The sequence below is a fragment of the Euprymna scolopes genome, chromosome 1 (assembly GCF_053919585.1).
Source record: "Euprymna scolopes isolate OS-2025 chromosome 1, ASM5391958v1, whole genome shotgun sequence".
NCBI lineage: Eukaryota > Metazoa > Mollusca > Cephalopoda > Sepiida > Sepiolidae > Euprymna > Euprymna scolopes.
This window is the reverse complement of record NC_136482.1, coordinates 21,055,502-21,080,865: the sequence shown is the minus strand read 5'-3', so window position 1 is coordinate 21,080,865 and position 25,364 is coordinate 21,055,502. Positions and strand designations below refer to the sequence as shown.

Genomic DNA, 25,364 nt, shown 5'->3' with positions numbered 1-25,364 from the left:
CGGTATCTTCAGACAATATGATCTGCAAACACCGGCGTTGAAAAATTTTTCAAAAGTTGGGGATAGAAAATATAAGTAAAAACATGCAGGTTTCTAATCTGTCAAATCTAGGAAGTTTCATAGATAGAATTTAAACTGAGCAACTGCTGATCGGTTACATAAACAGCAAACACTAGCCAACAGAAAAAACACACTACAAAACACACTAGCCGTTTATGATATGTTATTTTTAAAGGTTTTGGTGACTCATTAATTAATAGCCTGTTGGCTATCTCCCTTGTACAACCGCGAAAGACGGTAATTCAATCCTATTGGGTTTCACACATGATTTTGCGATAAAAATCATAAATAGGTATTAAAAATGAAGTTAGCTTTCTAGGGTTTAGAAAGGACAGGGTGAAATAGGAAAGGCGAAATAAACTTTGCACTAAGTGGCGCCGATTTTGGAGGAGTGGTGGTGGCAGTTTGTAGATAAACACAGCTGATATACGAACTATGGGTGCACGCTATCTGAGAATTGTCCAAACCCAACGTCATGAGCAGGGGGTTCTAACATCTCGGGCACCTACCATGCTTTTCAAGTTAAAAAAAAATAACTCCAAAAATTATAATAAAGACTAATGTGTGTGTATAGTTAAGTAAAAATCTATACTCGTATGAAGTTTTTGTGTATTGATATTAAAAAATTTTTTTTCTCTATTTAAAAAGAAAATGCAACTTTGTTATATATAGGTCGTGGAATTGCATTCATCTGCAAAAGATCTAGCTAATTTGCATATTCTTTTAAACCTTCATTTTAATTATTAGCTTTCCGGTTTTCTTATGGAATCATCTTTAGTTAACTATTACATGTAATTATATTCATGCAGATATTCTACATGATTTATACTTGCGTAATATTTGCGAATAAAAGGTTATAGTAAACAAAAACCTTTCTATATAGATTTATGTATGCCTATATATATATATATATATATATATATATATATAACATTGCCTACCAAACTGTCAGTTTTTAGTCTACAAACATGAAACTTAATATACAGGGTATTGGAACTCATGCGAAACTATATTTGGGTTTTAGCCGGGGAAAATCGCTGCGAAAGTGAAAATTTAAAAAATGGAATTTGCCAGGTAAAGGTCGAACAATGGCATTACGAATATGCAGGCGTGACGCAATAGCTATTTGTTCATGTTTTCATTTTTAGCCTTGAAGCAAACATGTCTTCATAGCTCAGGCATTAACGTCAAAGGAAAAAGTAAATCGTAAGCTACACGTTTTGATTTCGATTCCCGGTGGTGGAGCACGAGTCATAATTACTATATATTGGTTCCAATATAATAAATACAAAATTTGCATTAACCAAAATATCATATTTAAGCGTATTTTACGACCGAGTAATGCCGACCGGCCTGCTAGTTTATTAATAAAATTAACTTAATATTTTTCAAAAGTGCTCAATACAAATAGAGCTTTATAAATAAAATTTATATAAAAATGTACGTGGCTGAAAAAAAAAAAAACGTGCACAGATTAATTTTCATTAGGTTTATATATATATATATATATATATATATATATATATATATATAAAGCTGAATGTGTGTGTGTGTGTCTGGTCACGAATTGGCTCCTATATGGTTGACTATTTAAAAAAAAAACTGATTATATATAATAGATGTACCGAGACACAGGAATGGGTATATTTTATCTGGCAGAACGGTGGTTCATTAAAACTGTGGGGTCTGCGTTCGCGCCTGGTCCACAAAGTATGGAAACAAAAAATTAAAAAAAAAAAACGTTTACAAGTGTTTTTAATATAGATGTACATAAGAATACTTTGATAAGTATGTTTTAACTTAAATAGGGATGGTATAATAAAATTGTGGGGTCTGCTTTCGCGCCTGACCTCCATAGAACGGAAATAGTCACGAACTTTGATAAATACTTTTCATATCTATCTGCGTAAGTATACTTTGATAATTATGTTTCATTTTGAAGAAATATGGTATAATAAAATCATGGGTGTTCGTTCGCGCCTGACCTCCATATAATGGAAATATGGCACAATGTTTAACAAGGTTTTTTAATATAGATCCACAGAATATTGTGATAAGTGTTTCAGTGTGAACAGGTATGGTATAATAAATTATGGGGTTTATCTATTTTATTTTTACTTTCATCATATTTTGATTTGGTTTTGATACCCCCAAATTCGAAGCTATCTCTTTACAACATTTCCTTTTCATAACCTATCATACTTTCATAAATCAGAGTCCATTTTCTTTAGGCTGTTTTTGAACCCAGTCAACGACGCGTACTTTTGCTAGTATGTGTAGTTTCATCAAATACTTTTGCAATTTTGCTAAATTCTACCCTTGGATGAGAAGGAAAGTCTTCGAAACTCTGCGGATTAAGCACTATCCACTTATTTTGTGCTTACTTTTTAAAAATTAAACTTGTTTTATCAACTACTTGTTCTTGAACACATATATTATATATATATTCATGAATATATATAGCGTGCGTCAATTTTTGTTAATTTCAGCAATAATTATATTCCGCATGAATTATCTCACCCTAGGAGATTGGGAGTTAGTCTCTCTTCGAATAATCGACCCATATTTTTGGACATAAATCACACACACACGCCTTGGAACTCTTGAACAACCATACATGTATGAATTACTGTTAACAGGCAGAGAAGAGAAATATGTGCTACAAAAGACATTCATGAGCTAATCTCTCGCACACAAATTCATGCATATACTGTAATTGGCAAGGTAAACATGCTAGTACACACACACACACACACACACAATTTCAATGCCTATCCCATCTACACACTGCCACACAAACTAAAGGCAATATCCAAAACGTCATGTTTACTCAAATTCTCCTTACAGGCAAAACAACTCTTTCTTCCCCTAACACATTCTTAGAATATCCGGGACTCACTAACGACTTCATTTCTCGTTGTCTTAACAAGTTGTCAATAAGAATCGATCATTTTCCTATGGATAAAATTTGTCTTTTCTGTAAAGAGCGAGATATTCAAATGAACACCAACATCTATCGACTTCAATAACCATTCTTTTTCCGGTTCGTTTGTATATTGTATCTGATTTCGTTTGTCCAGTTCCGTTTTCAGTAAACATTTTTTTCTGAGCCAGCTCTCCCTTTTTGAAGGGCTTACTTTCTGTTCTTTGTTATTCCTATCTTTAAAAATGCTGGTGATCGGCTTGGCCTAAATATTATTCTCTTAGTCCTCTCTATTATTAACACAATTTTTTGAAAAGTTAATCAACAGCACGCTTGGTTATTTCTTGAAAAGTTAGTGATACTTATGGAATTCTCATTCACACAAACACTGACCAAACAAGGCAAGCTCATATACACCCAATACCGACTGCTGCACTGTGTTATACGAAATGATCATCTACATTAAATCTCACCTGTCTATGTATGTATGCCTAAGATTTTTGACAGAGGCGACGGATTTTCACGATATCGGTATCGTTTTGAAGCTCGACCCTTCAGACAACAAATATCGAAAAACTGGTCCAAAACATTAATTCTTTCACCATCAACTGGGCACTTTTCTACAGGAAGGGGTCGCTTTTTTCGCCGATATTTTCGATTTTCTAGCCTTAATTTGAACCTACGTCACTTCCGTGTGATGATGGGCGCAACGGCAAAGATGTCACGTTTATTTTTTTTCACGTTCTTTTCCTCCTTCACAGTACGGGTTCCAGCCTGCCTGCCTACTGCCACTTATTTTTGCTCCACACCTCCAAGCAACCGGGCAGCGCTGGGAACTCAAGCTAGTTTCTACTAAATCTCGCCTTACAGATAAAACTCTTCATCAAGAACGTTCTCGTTCACCGCAGACTAGTTCTCGTTGTTGGAACTATTTTCATATAGAGATCTACCTGGTCGGGATCCTTACTTTGACTAATGTGAGTCTCCATATCTCCCTGTCTTCCGTCAGCTGCCTCAGAATTTCAGGATCACAGCTGGCGTCATGTGCAATTTCCTGGATATACGTGTATCGAGGTCGTCCTATGCTCGTGCGCCCGTACTGTGGAGTCCATAACAATACATTTCTCACTAGCCCTTGCTTGCTCATGCAGCAGTGACCGGAAGATCGTAGATGTGACAGGTAGGTTGCCATAAAGTTGCTGCTTCGTGGGATGATCTTGCCAAGATATAAACACTGTTCGTACGTGTCTTCTAGCTTTCTTTACAATCTTTTAGTGAGTGTCCAAGTTGTAGCACTGTAAACAAGGACAGCCTCCATCACTGCTCTGAAGAACTGCCTTTTCAGTTTGTCAGTTAGACATACTGACCATAGTTTATCCAATGCAACCCACGCTTTTGAGATGCAATATCGTATGGAGAGACTGCCATTATTTCATTAGATATTGTCTTTCTCTCTACGATTTTAAGTCAGAAATGAACGTTAAAGATTCATGAAAAATAACAATGAAGGCACTATAAGTGTATTTATATGACGAGTAGATAGAACCACCAACAGTTTAAGATAACTTTTTCTGTGCGATACCATGAGGATAAAAATATGGATAAACTATTTTCATTACAACGGTTTCAATGAACGTTTTATTAATTATGAAGACTGTCCAATTTCTGGTATTTTGAAATAGAGCTAAAAAAATAAAAAAAATAAAAATAAATGAATAAATAAAAAATATGCAACAACAAAAAAAATGTTTCCATTGACAAGATAAGTTCGTCTTTTACTTACTTGCATAAGATCTGTCGAATGTTGGGATGAAAAAAAAAAAAAAAAAAAAAAAAAAAAAAAAAATGGCGATCAGTAACCACATTATACCTCGAGAATTACTCCCAAAAAGGGAAGTTTAACCGAGATACAGCTAATAAAATATAGAGTTGGGATAAACATGGAGTATTCGCCGGTGGCAAACATTAGTCGTATTTCTGTATAATTTCTGATAAAGTCTCGAGGTTAATCAACTCCTATTTTTTCAGTATTCTAACGAGATGTCTTTAGCATACTGTTTTATTGAAGTAAGAAACGCGATAAAAAAATAAAATAAAAACATCCATGTAAGCAGAAGAGTAACTTATCTTGCCTTTAGTAACATTCTTTTGCCCATTTTTGTTCTTATAACTACACTACAAAATATTCTGCCAAACAAAATGTCTCGACCAATAGCGAAAAAGTTAGAGACGAGAGCAAAAACTTTGCATGTAATAATAATCTGGAGTATCAGGATCTATACTTTTTTTTTTTTAACTCTTTAACCTCGAAGTATATTGCCACTTGAAACGTAAGGGGCTATTATTTGGGATCATATCTAACAGGGGATCGTGTGTGTGTGTGTGTGGGGGGGTTAAACAGCGAAATGTCTTTATATTACAACTTCTGCAGTTAAGTACAGTAAGAGAAGCAAGTAACAGGGAGGTAATTTCAAAGTCTGACAGCCGGTGTGTGTGTGTGAGGGGGGACTATTAGAGTAGAAGGCTTTCCGGCATAAGGACCTCAACAGTGAAGAAGTGGGCTTTTTATGCTGTCGAGCAAGTAAAGGAGTATGTAGGTCGAGGGGGGTCACAAATGATAAGAGTTCACCAAAGCTCATTCTATCAAAATACTTGTAAAACATGCACAGGGATACAACATTGCGGCGATGGGACAGAGTTTGGAGCTCGGTCAATAGCGCAGAACCTATTGGATGTTTGAGACTTTTGGACCTTGTGTAAGAGTGAGAGACTAGTGGTTGATGCACCAGTTCAGATGTGGCAACAAGACTTTATGCATAAGCGAATTTTGACGTTGTAAAGATTACTCTCTAGCAAGAGTAATTTTCAAGCCTACCTTCTTCGTGGCAGCCTTGGCAATGTCCTCAATATATTTGTTTCAATTCATGTTGCATGTGAATATTAAGTCGCAGAGTTTGAAAGATGGGCTTATACGTAGGGTGTTATTTATCATGGCAATCTTTGGTTGAGAAATTTGGTTTAATTTCTCTTTGGGCTGAGGTGACGATGACTTCTGTAGTTACTTTCTATCTTTTGTAGAAGAACTCAATAACTGAAAATAAATTTTCAAAGTAGCTTCTATAGTCATGCGCAGTGTGCGCACACGCCATTCTCTTCTGTAAGAATGCGTAAGGTTAGGGTTTCAATGTGTAATATTGAAATTGAATCATTAACCTTTGTTAGGTTAATACTTTTAGTTAATTGTGAAGTCAATAAAGTGAACATACTTTTGTTCTTTAAATAACTTCATATCGATGATAAAGAAACAAATTAACGTAACGTTTTATCAGCACACTCGACACAATGAAACGCGTCTATTTTTTTTTTGTAGATCTATACGTGAAGAAGATATAGATCAAAGAAAGGGCACCTCACATTATGTGCCTATTTATACAAAAACAAACTGGGATAACTGTCTTAACTGACGACGTGGACTTTAAATAAGGGACTAAGGGAGGCAACTGCTTACAGTTCATATCACTGAAATAACCGTCAAAGGGGCGACAACTCTTCAATATTTCAAAATCCACGAACATTGCTATTCCCAATATAATATAATGAGTCAGAAAAAGATGGTAAAATGTAACGCTACTAAGACTAAGCATTTTATTTCTTGAGCAACTAAAAAAAAAAAAAAAAAAAAAAAAAAAAAAAAAAAAACCTTCCTAACCATCGATTGCAATGACAAATAGAAACCTGCCTGACGGATCATCATTCAAACTCATCGATTTAACAGTCAAAAGGTTACCTGATACAAAGGTGGGCTTCCTCTACTCTGCTAGAAAACTACTCACACCTGAGAGTATCCTGTGTCTCTACAAAACCTTCACTCACTCCTGCATGGAGCATTGTCACATCTAGGCTGATGCATCTACCACTAGTCTCCCTCTCAGACAGGATAAAAAGTTACAGAAAGAGAAATATATAGTTTAACGAATCACAAGAAAAGGACAAACTTTTCAATGTTGTAGACAGCTGGAAAGCAGCCCCGTTGTACATAAGCTGGCAGTTCTCGGAAAGAAACTATGAATTTACGTTTAGTTTTAGGCACAGCTAGAGAGTAGGAGGAACTTTTTAGTGGTTGAGTGTGAAAATTTTGCGGGGAGGGGCTTATAGACTGAAGCTCAATTAGGAACCGATAATCGAAATAATAGGGCAGAGACAAAGAAAAGAAAAATTAAATTTAACGAATCGCGGGCAAAATTGCCATTGATGGTGCAGAAGTATACACAACGGCTTAAAAAAGAAAACGCCATATGGTGCGAAGAGAGATAAGCACAGAATCAAAAAAGTTGGCTCGTGCCAGTCGGAGTTTTTCTTTTTTAATGAATAAATGCTGATAACGTCTACAAAAAAAGATGGAAATATATTTCATAGATAAAGAGGAAGTAATGGCAGAACGGTAAAGGAAGGATTCGCATTTGTATAGCTTTTTTTTTCACATTAAAAATTTTCTCATCTGCTAAAAGAAAGTTTTGTAATAAGAAAAAAAAAATGTACAAAATTCTACAAGATTAAAAGTAAAAGTGCTTGGATTTTGGAACACGTATAGAAGCACAAGTGAAATCGATTAGGAAATAATGGTTTATGAAGTTCACTTCAATGACAGATTGTGTGCGTACTATCATATTTATGTATTTGCTACATGTGTGAGAGGCAGAAACAGTGACAAAGATCAAACGGGAGAGAGAGAGGTTGTAAAGAGAGAGAGAGAGAGAGAGAGAGAGAGAGAGAGGCTTAAACAGAGAGAGAGAGGCTAAACAGAGAGAGAGGCTTAACAGAGAGAGAGAGGCTTAACAGAGAGAGAGAGGCTTAACAGAGAGAGAGAGGCTTAACAGAGAGAGAGAGGCTTAACAGAGAGAGAGAGGCTTAACAGAGAGAGAGAGGCTTAACAGAGAGAGAGAGGCTTAACAGAGAGAGAGAGGCTTAACAGAGAGAGAGAGAGAGGCTTAAACAGAGAGAGAGAGAGAGAGGCTTAAACAGAGAGAGAGAGAGAGGCTTAAACAGAGAGAGAGAGAGAGGCTTAAACAGAGAGAGAGAGAGAGGCTTAAACAGAGAGAGAGAGAGGCTTAAACAGAGAGAGAGAGAGAGGCTTAAACAGAGAGAGAGAGAGGCTTAAACAGAGAGAGAGAGAGGCTTAAACAGAGAGAGAGAGAGGCTTAAACAGAGAGAGAGGCTTAAACAGAGAGAGAGGCTTAAACAGAGAGAGAGGCTTAAACAGAGAGAGAGGCTTAAACAGAGAGAGAGGCTTAAACAGAGAGAGAGGCTTAAACAGAGAGAGAGAGGCTTAAACAGAGAGAGAGAGGCTTAAACAGAGAGAGAGAGGCTTAAACAGAGAGAGAGAGGCTTAAACAGAGAGAGAGAGGCTTAAACAGAGAGAGAGAGGCTTAAACAGAGAGAGAGAGAGGCTTAAACAGAGAGAGAGAGAGGCTTAAACAGAGAGAGAGAGGCTTAAACAGAGAGAGAGAGGCTTAAACAGAGAGAGAGAGGCTTAAACAGAGAGAGAGAGAGAGAGGCTTGAACAGAGAGAGAGAGAGGCTTGAACAGAGAGAGAGAGAGAGAGAGAGAGAGAGAGAGAGGCTTAAACAGAGAGAGAGAGAGAGAGAGAGAGAGAGGCTTAAACAGAGAGAGAGAGAGAGAGAGGCTTAAACAGAGAGAGAGGCTTAAACAGAGAGAGAGAGGCTTAAACAGAGAGAGAGAGGCTTAAACAGAGAGAGAGAGGCTTAAACAGAGAGAGAGAGGCTTAAACAGAGAGAGAGAGGCTTAAACAGAGAGAGAGAGGCTTAAACAGAGAGAGAGAGAGGCTTAAACAGAGAGAGAGAGGCTTAAACAGAGAGAGAGAGGCTTAAACAGAGAGAGAGAGAGGCTTAAACAGAGAGAGAGAGAGGCTTAAAAAGAGAGAGAGAGAGGCTTAAAAAGAGAGAGAGAGAGGCTTAAAAAGAGAGAGAGAGAGGCTTAAAAAGAGAGAGAGAGAGGCTTAAAAAGAGAGAGAGAGAGGCTTAAACAGAGAGAGAGAGAGGCTTAAACAGAGAGAGAGAGAGAGGCTTAAACAGAGAGAGAGAGAGAGGCTTAAACAGAGAGAGAGAGAGAGGCTTAAACAGAGAGAGAGAGAGAGGCTTAAACAGAGAGAGAGAGGCTTAAACAGAGAGAGAGAGGCTTAAACAGAGAGAGAGAGGCTTAAACAGAGAGAGAGAGGCTTAAACAGAGAGAGAGAGGCTTAAACAGAGAGAGAGAGGCTTAAACAGAGAGAGAGAGGCTTAAACAGAGAGAGAGAGGCTTAAACAGAGAGAGAGAGGCTTAAACAGAGAGAGAGAGGCTTAAACAGAGAGAGAGAGGCTTAAACAGAGAGAGAGAGGCTTAAACAGAGAGAGAGAGGCTTAAACAGAGAGAGAGGCTTAAACAGAGAGAGAGGCTTAAACAGAGAGAGAGGCTTAAACAGAGAGAGAGGCTTAAACAGAGAGAGAGGCTTAAACAGAGAGAGAGGCTTGAAGAGAGAGAGAGAGGCTTGAAGAGAGAGAGAGAGGCTTGAAGAGAGAGAGAGAGGCTTGAAGAGAGAGAGAGAGAGGCTTGAAGAGAGAGAGAGAGGCTTAAACAGAGAGAGAGGGTTAAACAGAGAGAGAGAGGGTTAAACAGAGAGAGAGAGGGTTAAACAGAGAGAGAGAGGGTTAAACAGAGAGAGAGAGGGTTAAACAGAGAGAGAGAGGGTTAAACAGAGAGAGAGAGGGTTAAACAGAGAGAGAGAGGGTTAAACAGAGAGAGAGAGGGTTAAACAGAGAGAGAGAGGGTTAAACAGAGAGAGAGAGGGTTAAACAGAGAGAGAGAGGGTTAAACAGAGAGAGAGAGGGTTAAACAGAGAGAGAGAGAGAGGCTTGAACAGAGAGAGAGAGGCTTAAACAGAGAGAGAGAGAGAGAGGCTTAAACAGAGAGAGAGAGAGAGAGAGAGGCTTAAACAGAGAGAGAGAGAGAGAGAGAGAGGCTTAAACAGAGAGAGAGAGAGGCTTAAACAGAGAGAGAGAGAGGCTTAAACAGAGAGAGAGAGAGGCTTAAACAGAGAGAGAGAGAGAGAGGCTTAAACAGAGAGAGAGAGAGAGAGGCTTAAACAGAGAGAGAGAGAGAGGCTTAAACAGAGAGAGAGAGAGAGAGAGGCTTAAACAGAGAGAGAGAGAGAGAGGCTTAAACAGAGAGAGAGAGAGAGAGAGGCTTAAACAGAGAGAGAGAGAGAGGCTTAAACAGAGAGAGAGAGAGAGAGAGGCTTAAACAGAGAGAGAGAGAGAGGCTTAAACAGAGAGAGAGAGAGAGGCTTAAACAGAGAGAGAGAGAGAGGCTTAAACAGAGAGAGAGAGAGAGAGGCTTAAACAGAGAGAGAGAGAGAGGCTTAAACAGAGAGAGAGAGAGAGAGGCTTAAACAGAGAGAGAGAGAGAGGCTTAAACAGAGAGAGAGAGAGAGAGGCTTAAACAGAGAGAGAGAGAGAGAGAGGCTTAAACAGAGAGAGAGAGAGAGGCTTAAACAGAGAGAGAGAGAGAGGCTTAAACAGAGAGAGAGAGAGGCTTAAACAGAGAGAGAGAGAGAGAGAGGCTTAAACAGAGAGAGAGAGAGAGGCTTAAACAGAGAGAGAGAGAGGCTTAAACAGAGAGAGAGAGGCTTAAACAGAGAGAGAGAGGCTTAAACAGAGAGAGAGAGGCTTAAACATAGAGAGAGAGGCTTAAACATAGAGAGAGAGAGAGAGGCTTAAACAGAGAGAGAGAGAGAGAGGCTTAAACAGAGAGAGAGAGAGAGAGGCTTAAACAGAGAGAGAGAGAGAGAGGCTTAAACAGAGAGAGAGAGAGAGGCTTAAACAGAGAGAGAGAGAGAGGCTTAAACAGAGAGAGAGAGAGAGGCTTAAACAGAGAGAGAGAGAGAGGCTTAAACAGAGAGAGAGAGAGAGAGGGAGAGGCTTAAACAGAGAGAGAGAGAGAGAGAGAGAGAGGCTTAAACAGAGAGAGAGAGAGAGAGAGAGGCTTAAACAGAGAGAGAGAGGCTTAAACAGAGAGAGGGAGGCTTAAACAGAAAGAGAGAGAGGCTTAAACAGAAAGAGAGAGAGGCTTAAACAGAAAGAGAGAGAGGCTTAAACAGAGAGAGAGAGAGGCTTAAACAGAGAGAGAGAGAGGCTTAAACAGAGAGAGAGAGAGGCTTAAACAGAGAGAGAGAGAGGCTTAAACAGAGAGAGAGAGAGGCTTAAACAGAGAGGGAGAGAGAGGCTTAAACAGAGAGGGAGAGAGAGGCTTAAACAGAGAGGGAGAGAGAGGCTTAAACAGAGAGAGAGAGGCTTAAACAGAGAGAGAGAGAGAGAGGCTTAAACAGAGAGAGAGAGAGAGAGGCTTAAACAGAGAGAGAGAGAGAGAGGCTTAAACAGAGAGAGAGAGAGAGGCTTAAACAGAGAGAGAGAGAGGCTTAAACAGAGAGAGAGAGAGGCTTAAACAGAGAGAGAGAGAGAGAGGCTTAAACAGAGAGAGAGAGAGAGGCTTAAACAGAGAGAGAGAGAGAGGCTTAAACAGAGAGAGAGAGAGGCTTAAACAGAGAGAGAGAGAGGCTTAAACAGAGAGAGAGAGAGAGAGAGGCTTAAACAGAGAGAGAGAGAGAGAGAGGCTTAAACAGAGAGAGAGAGAGAGAGAGGCTTAAACAGAGAGAGAGAGAGAGAGAGGCTTAAACAGAGAGAGAGAGAGGCTTAAACAGAGAGAGAGAGAGAGAGGCTTAAACAGAGAGAGAGAGAGAGGCTTAAACAGAGAGAGAGAGAGAGAGAGAGAGTTTAAATACAGAGGAAGAGAGAGAGAGAGAGTTTAAATACAGAGGAAGAGAGAGAGAGAGAGAGAGAGAGAGTTTAAATACAGAGGAAGAAAGAGAGAGAGAGAGTTTAAATACAGAGGAAGAGAGAGAGAGAGAGAGAGTTTAAATACAGAGGAAGAGAGAGAGAGAGAGAGAGTTTAAATACAGAGGAAGAGAGAGAGAGAGAGAGAGTTTAAATACAGAGGAAGAGAGAGAGAGAGAGAGAGTTTAAATACAGAGGAAGAGAGAGAGAGAGTTTAAATACAGAGGAAGAGAGAGAGAGAGAGTTTAAATACAGAGGAAGAGAGAGAGAGAGAGAGTTTAAATACAGAGGAAGAGAGAGAGAGAGTTTAAATACAGAGGAAGAGAGAGAGAGAGTTTAAATACAGAGGAAGAGAGAGAGAGTTTAAATACAGAGGAAGAGAGAGAGAGTTTAAATACAGAGGAAGAGAGAGAGAGAGTTTAAATACAGAGGAAGAGAGAGAGAGAGTTTAAATACAGAGGAAGAGAGAGAGAGAGAGTTTAAATACAGAGGAAGAGAGAGAGAGAGAGTTTAAATACAGAGGAAGAGAGAGAGAGAGTTTAAATACAGAGGAAGAGAGAGAGAGAGTTTAAATACAGAGGAAGAGAGAGAGAGTTTAAATACAGAGGAAGAGAGAGAGAGTTTAAATACAGAGGAAGAGAGAGAGAGAGAGAGAGAGAGGGAGAGAGAGAGAGTTAAAATACAGAGGAAGAGAGAGAGAGAGAGAGAGAGAGTTTAAATACAGAGGAAGAGAGAGAGAGAGTTTAAATACAGAGGAAGAGAGAGAGAGAGTTTAAATACAGAGGAAGAGAGAGAGAGAGAGTTTAAATACAGAGGAAGAGAGAGAGAGAGAGAGTTTAAATACAGAGGAAGAGAGAGAGAGAGAGAGAGAGTTTAAATACGGAGGAAGAGGGAGCGAGAGAGTTTAAATACAGAGGAAGAGGGAGCGAGAGAGTTTAAATACAGAGGAAGAGAGAGAGAGAGAGAGAGTTTAAATACAGAGGAAGAGAGAGAGTTTAAATACAGAGGAAGAGAGAGAGTTTAAATACAGAGGAAGAGAGAGAGTTTAAATACAGAGGAAGAGAGAGAGTTTAAATACAGAGGAAGAGAGAGAGTTTAAATACAGAGGAAGAGAGAGAGTTTAAATACAGAGGAAGAGAGAGAGTTTAAATACAGAGGAAGAGAGAGAGTTTAAATACAGAGGAAGAGAGAGAGTTTAAATACAGAGGAAGAGAGAGAGTTTAAATACAGAGGAAGAGAGAGAGTTTAAATACAGAGGAAGAGAGAGAGTTTAAATACAGAGGAAGAGAGAGAGTTTAAATACAGAGGAAGAGAGAGAGTTTAAATACAGAGGAAGAGAGAGAGAGAGTTTAAATACAGAGGAAGAGAGAGAGAGAGTTTAAATACAGAGGAAGAGAGAGAGAGAGTTTAAATACAGAGGAAGAGAGAGAGAGAGTTTAAATACAGAGGAAGAGAGAGAGAGAGAGAGAGTTTAAATACAGAGGAAGAGAGAGAGAGAGAGAGAGTTTAAATACAGAGGAAGAGAGAGAGAGAGAGAGAGTTTAAATACAGAGGAAGAGAGAGAGAGAGAGAGAGAGTTTAAATACAGAGGAAGAGAGAGAGAGAGAGAGAGTTTAAATACAGAGGAAGAGAGAGAGAGAGAGAGAGAGAGTTTAAATACAGAGGAAGAGAGAGAGAGAGAGAGAGTTTAAATACAGAGGAAGAGAGAGAGAGAGAGAGAGAGTTTAAATACAGAGGAAGAGAGAGAGAGAGAGAGAGAGAGTTTAAATACAGAGGAAGAGAGAGAGAGAGTTTAAATACAGAGGAAGAGAGAGAGAGAGTTTAAATACAGAGGAAGAGAGAGAGAGAGTTTAAATACAGAGGAAGAGAGAGAGAGAGTTTAAATACAGAGGAAGAGAGAGAGAGAGAGTTTAAATACAGAGGAAGAGAGAGAGAGAGAGTTTAAATACAGAGGAAGAGAGAGAGAGAGAGAGAGAGTTTAAATACAGAGGAAGAGAGAGAGAGAGTTTAAATACAGAGGAAGAGAGAGAGAGAGAGTTTAAATACAGAGGAAGAGAGAGAGAGAGAGAGAGAGTTTAAATACAGAGGAAGAGAGAGAGAGAGAGAGAGAGTTTAAATACAGAGGAAGAGAGAGAGAGAGAGAGAGAGTTTAAATACAGAGGAAGAGAGAGAGAGAGTTTAAATACAGAGGAAGAGAGAGAGAGAGTTTAAATACAGAGGAAGAGAGAGAGAGAGAGAGTTTAAATACAGAGGAAGAGAGAGAGAGAGAGTTTAAATACAGAGGAAGAGAGAGAGAGAGTTTAAATACAGAGGAAGAGAGAGAGAGTTTAAATACAGAGGAAGAGAGAGAGAGTTTAAATACAGAGGAAGAGAGAGAGAGTTTAAATACAGAGGAAGAGAGAGAGAGAGTTTAAATACAGAGGAAGAGAGAGAGAGAGTTTAAATACAGAGGAAGAGAGAGAGAGAGTTTAAATACAGAGGAAGAGAGAGAGAGAGAGTTTAAATACAGAGGAAGAGAGAGAGAGAGAGTTTAAATACAGAGGAAGAGAGAGAGAGAGTTTAAATACAGAGGAAGAGAGAGAGAGAGTTTAAATACAGAGGAAGAGAGAGAGAGAGTTTAAATACAGAGAGAGAGAGAGAGTTTAAATACAGAGGAAGAGAGAGAGAGTTTAAATACAGAGGAAGAGAGAGAGAGAGTTTAAATACAGAGGAAGAGAGAGAGAGAGAGTTTAAATACAGAGGAAGAGAGAGAGAGAGAGTTTAAATACAGAGGAAGAGAGAGAGAGAGAGAGAGGGAGTTTAAATATCGAGGAAGGAGAGAGAGAGAGGGAGTTTAAATACAGAGGCAGAGAGAGAGAGAGAGGGAGTTTAAATACAGAGGAAGAGAGAGAGAGAGAGAGGGAGTTTAAATACAGAGGAAGAGAGAGAGAGAGAGAGGGAGTTTAAATACAGAGGAAGAGAGAGAGAGAGAGTTTAAATACAGAGGAAGAGAGAGAGAGAGTTTAAATACAGAGGAAGAGAGAGAGAGAGTTTAAATACAGAGGAAGAGAGAGAGAGAGTTTAAATACAGAGGAAGAGAGAGAGAGAGTTTAAATACAGAGGAAGAGAGAGAGAGAGTTTAAATACAGAGGAAGAGAGAGAGAGAGTTTAAATACAGAGGAAGAGAGAGAGAGAGAGAGTTTAAATACAGAGGAAGAGAGAGAGAGAGAGTTTAAATACAGAAGGAGAGAGAGAGTTTAAATACAGAAGGAGAGAGAGAGTTTAAATACAGAAGGAGAGAGAGAGTTTAAATACAGAAGGAGAGAGAGAGTTTAAATACAGAAGGAGAGAGAGAGTTTAAATACAGAAGGAGAGAGAGAGTTTAAATACAGAAGGAGAGAGAGAGTTTAAATACAGAAGGAGAGAGAGAGTTTAAATACAGAAGGAGAGAGAGAGTTTAAATACAGAAGGAGAGAGAGAGTTTAAATACAGAAGGAGAGAGAGAGTTTAAATACAGAAGGAGAGAGAGAGTTTAAATACAGAAGGAGAGAGAGAGAGTTTAAATACAGAAGGAGAGAGAGAGTTTAAATACAGAAGGAGAGAGAGAGTTTAAATACAGAAGGAGAGAGAGAGTTTAAATACAGAAGGAGAGAGAGAGTTTAAATACAGAAGGAGAGAGAGAGTTTAAATACAGAAGGAGAGAGAGAGAGAGTTTAAATACAGAGGAAGAGAGAGAGAGAGAGAGAGTTTAAATACAGAGGAAGAGAGAGAGAGAGAGAGAGAGAGTTTAAATACAGAGGAAGAGAGAGAGAGTTTAAATACAGAGGAAGAGAGAGAGAGAGTTTAAATACAGAGGAAGAGAGAGAGAGAGTTTAAATACAGAGGAAGAGAGAGAGAGAGTTTAAATACAGAGGAAGAGAGAGAGAGAGTTTAAATACAGAGGAAGAGAGAGAGAGAGTTTAAATACAGAGGAAGAGAGAGAGAGAGTTTAAATACAGAGGAAGAGAGAGAGAGAGAGGGAGTTTAAATACAGAGGAAGAGAGAGAGAGAGAGAGAGAGAGAGGGAGTTTAAATACAGAGGAAGAGAGAGAGAGAGGGAGTTTAAATACAGAGGAGAGAGAGAGAGAGGGAGTTTAAATACAGAGGAAGAGAGAGAGAGAGGGAGTTTAAATACAGAGGAAGAGAGAGAGAGAGGGAGTTTAAATACAGAGGAAGAGAGAGAGAGGGAGTTTAAATACAGAGGAAAAGAGAGAGAGAGTTTAAATACAGAGGAAGAGAGAGAGAGAGTTTAAATACAGAGGAAGAGAGAGAGAGAGAGAGAGTTTAAATACAGAGGAAGAGAGAGAGAGAGAGAGAGAGTTTAAATACAGAGGAAGAGAGAGAGAGAGAGAGAGTTTAAATACAGAGGAAGAGAGAGAGAGAGAGAGTTTAAATACAGAGGAAGAGAGAGAGAGAGAGAGTTTAAATACAGAGGAAGAGAGAGAGAGAGAGTTTAAATACAGAGGAAGAGAGAGAGAGAGTTTAAATACAGAGGGAGAGAGAGAGAGTTTAAATACAGAAGGAGAGAGAGAGTTTAAATACAGAAGGAGAGAGAGAGTTTAAATACAGAAGGAGAGAGAGAGTTTAAATACAGAAGGAGAGAGAGAGTTTAAATACAGAAGGAGAGAGAGAGTTTAAATACAGAAGGAGAGAGAGAGTTTAAATACAGAAGGAGAGAGAGAGTTTAAATACAGAAGGAGAGAGAGAGTTTAAATACAGAAGGAGAGAGAGAGTTTAAATACAGAAGGAGAGAGAGAGTTTAAATACAGAAGGAGAGAGAGAGTTTAAATACAGAAGGAGAGAGAGAGTTTAAATACAGAAGGAGAGAGAGAGTTTAAATACAGAAGGAGAGAGAGAGAGTTTAAATACAGAAGGAGAGAGAGAGTTTAAATACAGAAGGAGAGAGAGAGTTTAAATACAGAAGGAGAGAGAGAGAGTTTAAATACAGAAGGAGAGAGAGAGAGTTTAAATACAGAAGGAGAGAGAGAGTTTAAATACAGAAGGAGAGAGAGAGTTTAAATACAGAAGGAGAGAGAGAGTTTAAATACAGAAGGAGAGAGAGAGTTTAAATACAGAAGGAGAGAGAGAGTTTAAATACAGAAGGAGAGAGAGAGTTTAAATACAGAAGGAGAGAGAGAGTTTAAATACAGAAGGAGAGAGAGAGTTTAAATACAGAAGGAGAGAGAGAGTTTAAATACAGAAGGAGAGAGAGAGTTTAAATACAGAAGGAGAGAGAGAGTTTAAATACAGAAGGAGAGAGAGAGAAAGAGAGAAAGAGAGGTTAAAAATTATTCAATGGAACACGGAAAGCCGTAAACTCCAACTAAGAGCAAAGATTAAAAACAAGTGAAATGGTGTTGTACAAGGAATGTGATAAATTACCGCTGATACGGCCATCTTGCGGGGGGGGGGGGAAGACTGCGGAAATCCTGAAAAAGAATGGCACCGAAAAAGTCAACTTAAATAAATAAGTGTTTTTTAAAATGAAATCGAGATGCATGCTTGGTTTTGGTTCTAAACACCAAAGCCATATTACAATACGATTGATATAATACAACATTGACGAGACACAGGAGCTAAACAAAAAACCGCAAAAAAAAACAAAAGACGAAAACTAATATTAAGGTGTTTTATATGTGTGTATAAAAAAAAAAAAAATTAGTTTCCAGTTAGTCGGAAATGAAAAAGGTTGTGTGCTGCTTTGTCATTGCAGGTTTAGGAAAATGTAAAAACAAACGATTATTTTGAGTCCACTCGTATCCAAAATAATCGACAAAATAAGTAAAATTAACACAAAAGAAAATTAGCTCCAAAATCGATGCAAGAAAAGTGGTTAACACCAACTTTAAGAGAATCATAAAAATTGGCGCCCGGCACTACTTCAAAACGACTTGATGCATTAAATATCTGCATAATATGGTAAAATTGTTTCATGTTATCTTGGCACTTACCCCCCCCCCCCATGCGTATTTAGCGAATTTACCGATCCAAACGCTTTCACAATTTCAAACTCCTCGGAAGTAAACGATGCAATTTAATTTAAAGACTCTGCCCGATGTTATAAAGTGCGGATTAAAGAAAATGCGTTTATTCAGACACTTCGTTGTTTACAGAATTTTTTTTTTCTTCAATAAAAAAAAATAAAATGTATACGAAAATGACTATGAACAGTTAAAACAATATGAATTTTCAGATTAAATAAGAGAACGTAATATAGCGGGCTATTAGAATAAAGTAATGCCATTTAGATCCGTGAAGTTTCAAAACCGGAAGTCGTTTGGATCGGTAAAGACGCGAAATCGTCCCATTTTAAAGCGATAAGATCTACCAATCGCTTTAGATTTATTTATTACAATTATTTTTACAGAGAAACAAATTGCTATTTTTTGCTTAATGTCATTAGACCTTTAATAAATGCATTATTTCAAACGAGATATTTAAAATATGGAATTATGCAAATAAATTCATGAAGACAAGCATGGGTCACGCTTTAATGTAAAAAAAAAAAAAAAAAAAAGCCAGTAAGTTCTGACTATTCGAGTATTTGCGCATTATAATTAGACATTAAAAATGCATTTTAAGTAAAGCCAGTATTGCGTGATTAGGCATCTTGTCCAAATTACTAAAATATCAGAAAATTACAAAAAAATGATTGAGTTGATCAACTAGAAGTATTTTATTTACAAAAAAAAAAAAAAAAAAAAAAAAAAAAAAAAAAAAAAAATGTTATCGCATATTCTCGATCCGTCATTTTATCATTTGAAATCGCGGAAATTCACTTAAAACAAGGGAGATAACCCAGTTTGTTATACGGAATTTACCGCAATAGAAAAAAACCGTTAAAACTACATTATTCAATAAATTGCATTTTTCTTGTATTTTTGTCTCCATTTTTTGTAATTTTTACTAATTTCGATACGACACGTAATTACGTAAGAGTTTTTATTTAAAATATATATATTTTTTTTTACATCCAACTATAATACAAAAACATGGCAATTTAAATTGGATACGATAAATGATAAAATCCACGCTATCACAATTTGTTTTGAATATGGCCGACGTAAATAAATTGTGCAGGATGAAAAAGGAAAAATGTCTTCGTAATAAGGGAATAAATCACGTCCTTTTTATTTAAATATAAGTGGACAGAGGTTGCTTCCCTTTAAGGGATTCCATCTCACCGCAACAATTTTTGCGTGTTTGATGCCAATTTCCTGTCTTTTGCAGACGAGTCTCCCCACTCACGGGGGGGGGGATCAACTAAAATTTTCCTGCGAATCATACTCAGTGCGTATACACAACATTGGCCTACTTTTGAGAGTCCTGTCTAGACATTGCTAGGTTTACAAAAGACAAACTGGTAAAAACAAAAACATTGGTCAAGTTTAATAAAGTTATTTCATTTTGGTATCCGCTTTTTATTTGCGAAAGTCTTACCGATATATGCTTGAGAAAAATCCTTTTTGAATAATAATTTCAGTTTAATTTTAAAACTACATAAAATAACTAGTCTTTACTTAGAAATGCTTATTTCTTGGGATTGTTTTATTGAAAATAAAATATCCAAATTAAAAAATATTTTAAACATTTGAATTTTTTTTTGTTTATTATAATGAAAATATATTTTCAAAGTAAACTCAAAAACATTCAATGTGAATAATATATTTTTATACTTACGCGGAGAAGATACCGTGTTGAAATACTATTTAGAAATTCATTATAAATAATAAATATTAAGAGGGAAGGGTGTTTTGTAACTATTCTGGACTTTCAAACAATATAATAGATACAAAAAAAAAATTGTATGGTAACTTCTCTGCATAAGTACCTATATTTATATTACACGATATTCAGGGCATTTAAAAAATAAATATTTTATATAAAACTATTTTAACATATTTGAAAGTAAAGACTAATTGAATATAATTTTGTAACATTTTATTAATAAAACTATTCCGAACAAGCACTTCAAATTATAATAGTTTTATGTACAGTTAAAAAAAAACGAACAAACTTGAATTTCGTTAGTATTAATTAGAAGGGACTTTTTTGCGATACACCGGCATGACTTCCGTCAAACAGAAGTCAAATTTAAAAAAAAAAAGTTCATTTAACTCAAGACATTTCATATGATTTTATGCAAATAAGTTTCTCTTCAAATCATGCCAGTTGCCATTTTTTTTAGGATTCTCTTAAATGTAATGTTAACTGAAAAAAAAGGTGAATATAGGTGAAAAGGACAACGTATGCGACATAAAATTAATGATTGGTCGGTGTAGGCTTTCCCATGCAGCATATGCAAAAGGAGAAAAAAAAAAAAAAAGCAAGAAGCAAACAGTGTAAGTTGAAACGTGACCCGTATCAATATATAACTTATTAAAAAAAACAAAAAAAAAAAAAAACAGCACAGAAGCAATAATTACTATGAGAGAAAGCAGAAAGAAAACCAAAACTTGCCATTGATTGCCGGCCACACAGATTGAAGGGTGAAGAACACTAGATTGGGAGAAAGAAAGAAAATGAATGTAGAGATATGAGAAGTTAACGACCCAATTCGGGTCAAATGCGAAATGAATGCCTTGTGATGGAGGCTACATGAAAAGACGTCAACATGAAGATAACATTTTACAGCGTTTGTTTCGTATGATTATGGCATGAAAACAAGGAATGATTTTATCGATGAATAAAAGAAACCAAATCGATCAAATGGGATGGTAACATCGGTGGCTTTACAGAATTCCCTCTATATTGTGAGAAAATAAAAATAAAAAGGGGAGATTGCTTACTTGGTGGCGCCGGCCTCGAGGGCGGAATTCTAATCTGAGTGGTTGAGAGACCGAGTCTCTTATAGACTTGGAGGAGTAGGGGGAGGCACTATTCTTCTGTTATAAAAGAATTGTCTCTGACTAGCACCAGTTCTGTTAACGACTTACTGGTGAACGGTTGGCACAAATTAGTTACTCGCTGCTCGCCGTACTACAAAACTTGTTACTCGACCCAGTAGGGGGGGTCGCTTAGGGCATCCTTTGCAACCCCTCGGAGCTTACGCTATCACCGGGTAATCTACTTTACCCTCTAAATAGTTTTTTTTCCACATCTTGCAAAGGATTTGCTGCTTACTCTTTCGTCGGTTAACTACTGTCATGAACGTCACGAAAGAGAAGCTCCTACGCAGAAGGGAGTCATTGACTCAGAAGATTCAGGGACGACTGAAGATGTGTCGTGATGGAGTTAGGCCATCGGCGTACTCATTCTTAAGGACGGAGATTCGACAATTCATTGTCGAGTTAGAGACTTGTATCACACAGCTGGAGTTAGGCTCCTTTGATGAGAGTACACCTGCCGAGATTGAGGGTGCTTGGCTGCCTCAACTAAAGGATTATTATGAAGACTTGGGCGATTTGGATCAAGCATACCGACAGCCAGAGCCCAGCCCTTACTCAGAATCTGCCTTTGAGTTCTCAAGGGCTTCTGCAACTACCGGGAGAGGTTCTTCCTTCATTGTTAAACCCCCACGTATACAGATCACAGGGCCTACATTTAGCGGACAGGAAATGGAGTCCGACCGCATGAGTTTCAGAAACTTCTTGACTAGGTTTGAGAACTGCGTGATCGGCATGGCCAATGATGCCGAGAGGTTGAACTTCTTGAAGTGTTCACTCTCAGACAGAGCCTTGAGGCTGGTAAATCACCTGAGTTGCACTGACACCAATTACCAGCAAGCCATGGCTATACTGAAGAGGGAGTATCTGGACCTGGATGAAATCATTGACCAAATATTCCAGGATATCCTGGACTATGTACCAAAGAAAGGTGGAGCCCTTTTTGAGCTGGGGGACTTCGTTTCCAGGACGGCATCGCTGTTGGAAGAGCTGGGGAATTCCTTTTCGTGTGACTTTTCTGTGGACGATTCTGGCGGAGCCAGACAGATGGCTAAGATTCTGTTTAGGAAATTTCCTCTCGAACTGAAAGGCGAGATAATAGCGCTAACAAATAGACGGGTGCCACCTTTGTCCTCCATATTGAGACTAACTGGAGAAGCAATAAAGAGATTGCAGATTAAGGGCGGTGTCTCCACTGCATTTACATCAACAGTAAGACAGAATACGTCTCAAAAGTTTGGTAGGGGGAACGCTATTACTCCTTTTCATGTGGATGTGAACAATGCAACTTCAACCGGGTATTCCCGCACGTTGCCACCCATTCTCTCAGTTACATTCTCTTGTGGACCAAAGACAGTGTCAGTGAATTGCCTACTGGACACGGGTAGCAGGCGGACATATCTGGCGGCAGATGTACTGAGAACTTTGTGCCCAATCGAAACCCTTGGTGTCAATTGTCAGCTGAGATTGTCTACCTTTCTAGGTGAGTGTCAGCGTGGGTTCACAGAGGTAGTCCTGGGAGTTGACTTGGGTTCTGGAAGGACAGTGACATCTCCTGTCTTGGTAGCCGATGGTATGGACTTGTCGGTTCGAGTGGCCAACCTGGAATCTCTATTGCGTGTCTTTCAGGATGCAAAATATGCTTTGGCCGGCCAGTTTGAGACCGGAAAGGATTTAATACCGATCAAGGGAATAATTGGGTTAGACCTGATTGAACACCTGGACTCATTAAAGCTGATCCCGTGTTTGAATGGATGGGCCTTTGCAACCCCGCCTGGATTGGTCCCGTTTGGAGCAGTGGACTCTTTTTTCTTGGAAGATAAGCCCCTCTCTGAGGTTACTCACCTCTCGTTTAATTCGATAATGGAACATACCCCCCCAGGTCGATTCATCACATTTATGTTTTGTCCTTGAAACACAATCAACATACCTGGATCCCATGGCGGAGTGCTTTCCTGACAGTATGGTGCAAAGAGGACTAGAACAAATGTTTACGTTGGAATCTCTGGGGCTTCCCAGTCAGGAGGACTTTTCTGATTACGATAAAGTTCAGATGAAGCGATTTGAGGAAACGGTAGAGCTTCGGGATGGAAGCTATTATGTGGAGCTCCCCTGGCATCACGATAGATTAGCCAGAGTCCCCTCTAATCATGCAACTTCCTTGCATGTTTTAGACCGGGTAGCAGCAAACTTGACTAAAAGAAAAATATATGATGAATATTTGGAGGTGTTTCGTCAGCAACAGGAGGACGGTATAATTGAAGAGATTTTTGTCTCCCCTCAGGAGTTCGACAAATATGTGTGGATACCACATAGACCAGTTTTCAAGTCGGACCCTACGGCAACTACCAGGATAAGACCAGTGTTCAACTGTAGTTTGAAGACAAGAGATGGATTATCGCTGAACGAAGCAGCATATTCTGGCGTTAACTTAACAGGGGACATCTTAAAGTTGTTGCTGGCCTTTAGAGCCAACAATTATGTGCTACTAGCAGACATTCGCCAAGCCTTCCTAATGATTCGGCTTAAGCTGGAGGCGGATAGGAACCGGTTTTGCTTTTTTCTTAAACAAGGAAATTGTTTGCGCTGCTTCCGCTATACCACCTTGATATTCGGGTTTACTTCCAGCCCATTTGTGTTGGGGTGCATCTTAAAATTGCATGCGGCAAAATACCCTCAAGATGCTTGCCGCAGAATGATGGAGGACCGGTTTTATGTGGATAACCTTGTGGCATCCGTGGCAGACGCGAGTGAGCTTACTACATTGTATTCCCTTGTTAGAGAGCGTTTGCTGGAAGGGGGCTTTATTATCCAGTCATGCAACTCAAACAGTCAGGCGCTCCGCAATAGGATGAAGGAGGATGGTACTCTAAGTATCCATGAAGAGGAGTGGGAGAGAGTACTGGGCTACCGATACTCCCCACATTCGGAGGAGTTGTATGTCGCTCCGGTAAAGTGCAATCCTGACGTGACAACTAAGAGAGGTGTTCTTTCAGAATCAGCTAAGGTCTTCGATCCGTTGTCCCTATGTCTCCCGGTTACTATCCGCAGTAGAGTGCTAATCAGGTCCATGTGGAAGAATGGTGCAGGTTGGGATGATCCACTCCAGCCAGCGATCTTGAGCGATTGGAGAGAGCTAGCCAGGGACCTTTCAGGGTTGAGTGATTTCCGTTTTTTGCGCAAGGCGCTTATGGCAGGGCTACCTGGAGATATGTACCTGTTTTGCGACGCGTCCAAGGAAGCATATGGGTTTGCCGTGTATATCGTACAAAATGGTCGGTCATCCTTATTATTTGCGAAAGCTAAGGTGGCACCTATGAAGGACAAGACTTTGCCTGTGTTGGAACTAATGGCCGTTTTCCTCGCCTTCAAGTGTCTCCCCACAATCCTGGACAATTGTGAAGGATTTGTTCCCGAGAATTTGTGTATAGCCACGGATGCACAGGTGGTCTTGTCCTGGATTTTATCTCAAAACATGGCTAGCAAAAATGTTTTTGCAAAAAATAGACTTAAAGACATTCTGCAGATGAAAGTGGAGTTGGAGTCTCGCTATGGCTTGAAGACTCTCTTCAGATATGTTGATAGTACACTCAACCCGGCGGATTTGTTAACAAGAGGATTAACATTGAGAAAGTTCCAATCCAAGATGGAATTTTGGTGTTCAGGCCCTTCCTGGCTATGCGAAGGAATATCTCAATGGTCAGGACAGGATATGCCCTGTTTGAGTGAGATATGCCAGCGAATGACCCGCAGTTCAGCAAATTGTTCCTTGATCCATGATCAAGAGTACACTTCGGCCATACCTTTTCAGAGGTTTTCCTCATTCTCTGGTTTACTGACTGTTACTGCCTTGGTGTTTAAGTTCCTAGCCATCCGATTTAATCGACAATGGACTACAACTCTAAGGCAGCGATCTACCTTATGAAGACAGTGCAACGGCAAGAATTTCCTGTGGAAGTGGAGTACCTAAAGGAGCCGAGTGGTAAACCCATGCCAGTTAGGGTTCGTGCTCTGGATCTTTTTCTGGACCCTGACGGTTTGATTCGATCTTGGGGAAGAATCAACCAATCTTCCCACTTTGGTTATGAAGTTAAAAACCCCATTCTGATAGGGAAACATCATCCTGTTACCAGACTCATCATTTTAGATTGTCATGAAAGGTGTTGCCACCTTGGAACTGGGTCAACTCTAGCGGAGTTGAGGCGAAGCGGTTATTGGGTCCCGCAGGGTCGACAAGCTGTGAATAAGGTACTGGCTGTTTGTGCCAGATGTAAACGTTATAGTTCAACGCCAGTGACGCCGAATGCTGCTGCTGCCCTGCCGTCGCACCGTACCGATTTCAGAGTCCCCTATCAACACACTGGGATTGATTTTACTGGCCATCTTTGGGTGAGTGACGGGAAACGAGATACGAAAATGTACTTGCTCCTGTTCACTTGTTTGAATATCAGAGCAATACACATTGAAGTAGTTCCCAACATGAGCGTACCCTCTTTCTTCCAGGCACTGGTTCGATTTACTAATCGATATGGCGTTCCCGAAACCCTTTATAGTGACAACGCGAAAACGTTTATAGGAAGTGGAAAGATTTTC

The 25,364-nt window shown here is 39.0% G+C and overlaps 1 protein-coding gene across 4 annotated transcripts in view; it reads right to left on the bottom strand.

Annotated features, from left to right (window-relative positions):
- LOC145284743 (C-Maf-inducing protein-like) overlaps positions 1-25,364 on the bottom strand; it is a 253,027-nt gene that overhangs the window by 98,634 nt on the left and 129,029 nt on the right. For 2 of the 4 annotated variants that reach the window (XM_080133790.1, XM_080133730.1), the window contains exon 2: positions 20,347-20,385. The exons of the other annotated variants lie outside the window; for them this stretch is intronic. In XM_080133790.1, the coding sequence (XP_079989916.1) occupies positions 20,347-20,385 (39 nt within the window). The remainder of the gene's footprint in view (positions 1-20,346; positions 20,386-25,364) is intronic. 4 annotated transcript variants of the gene reach the window in all.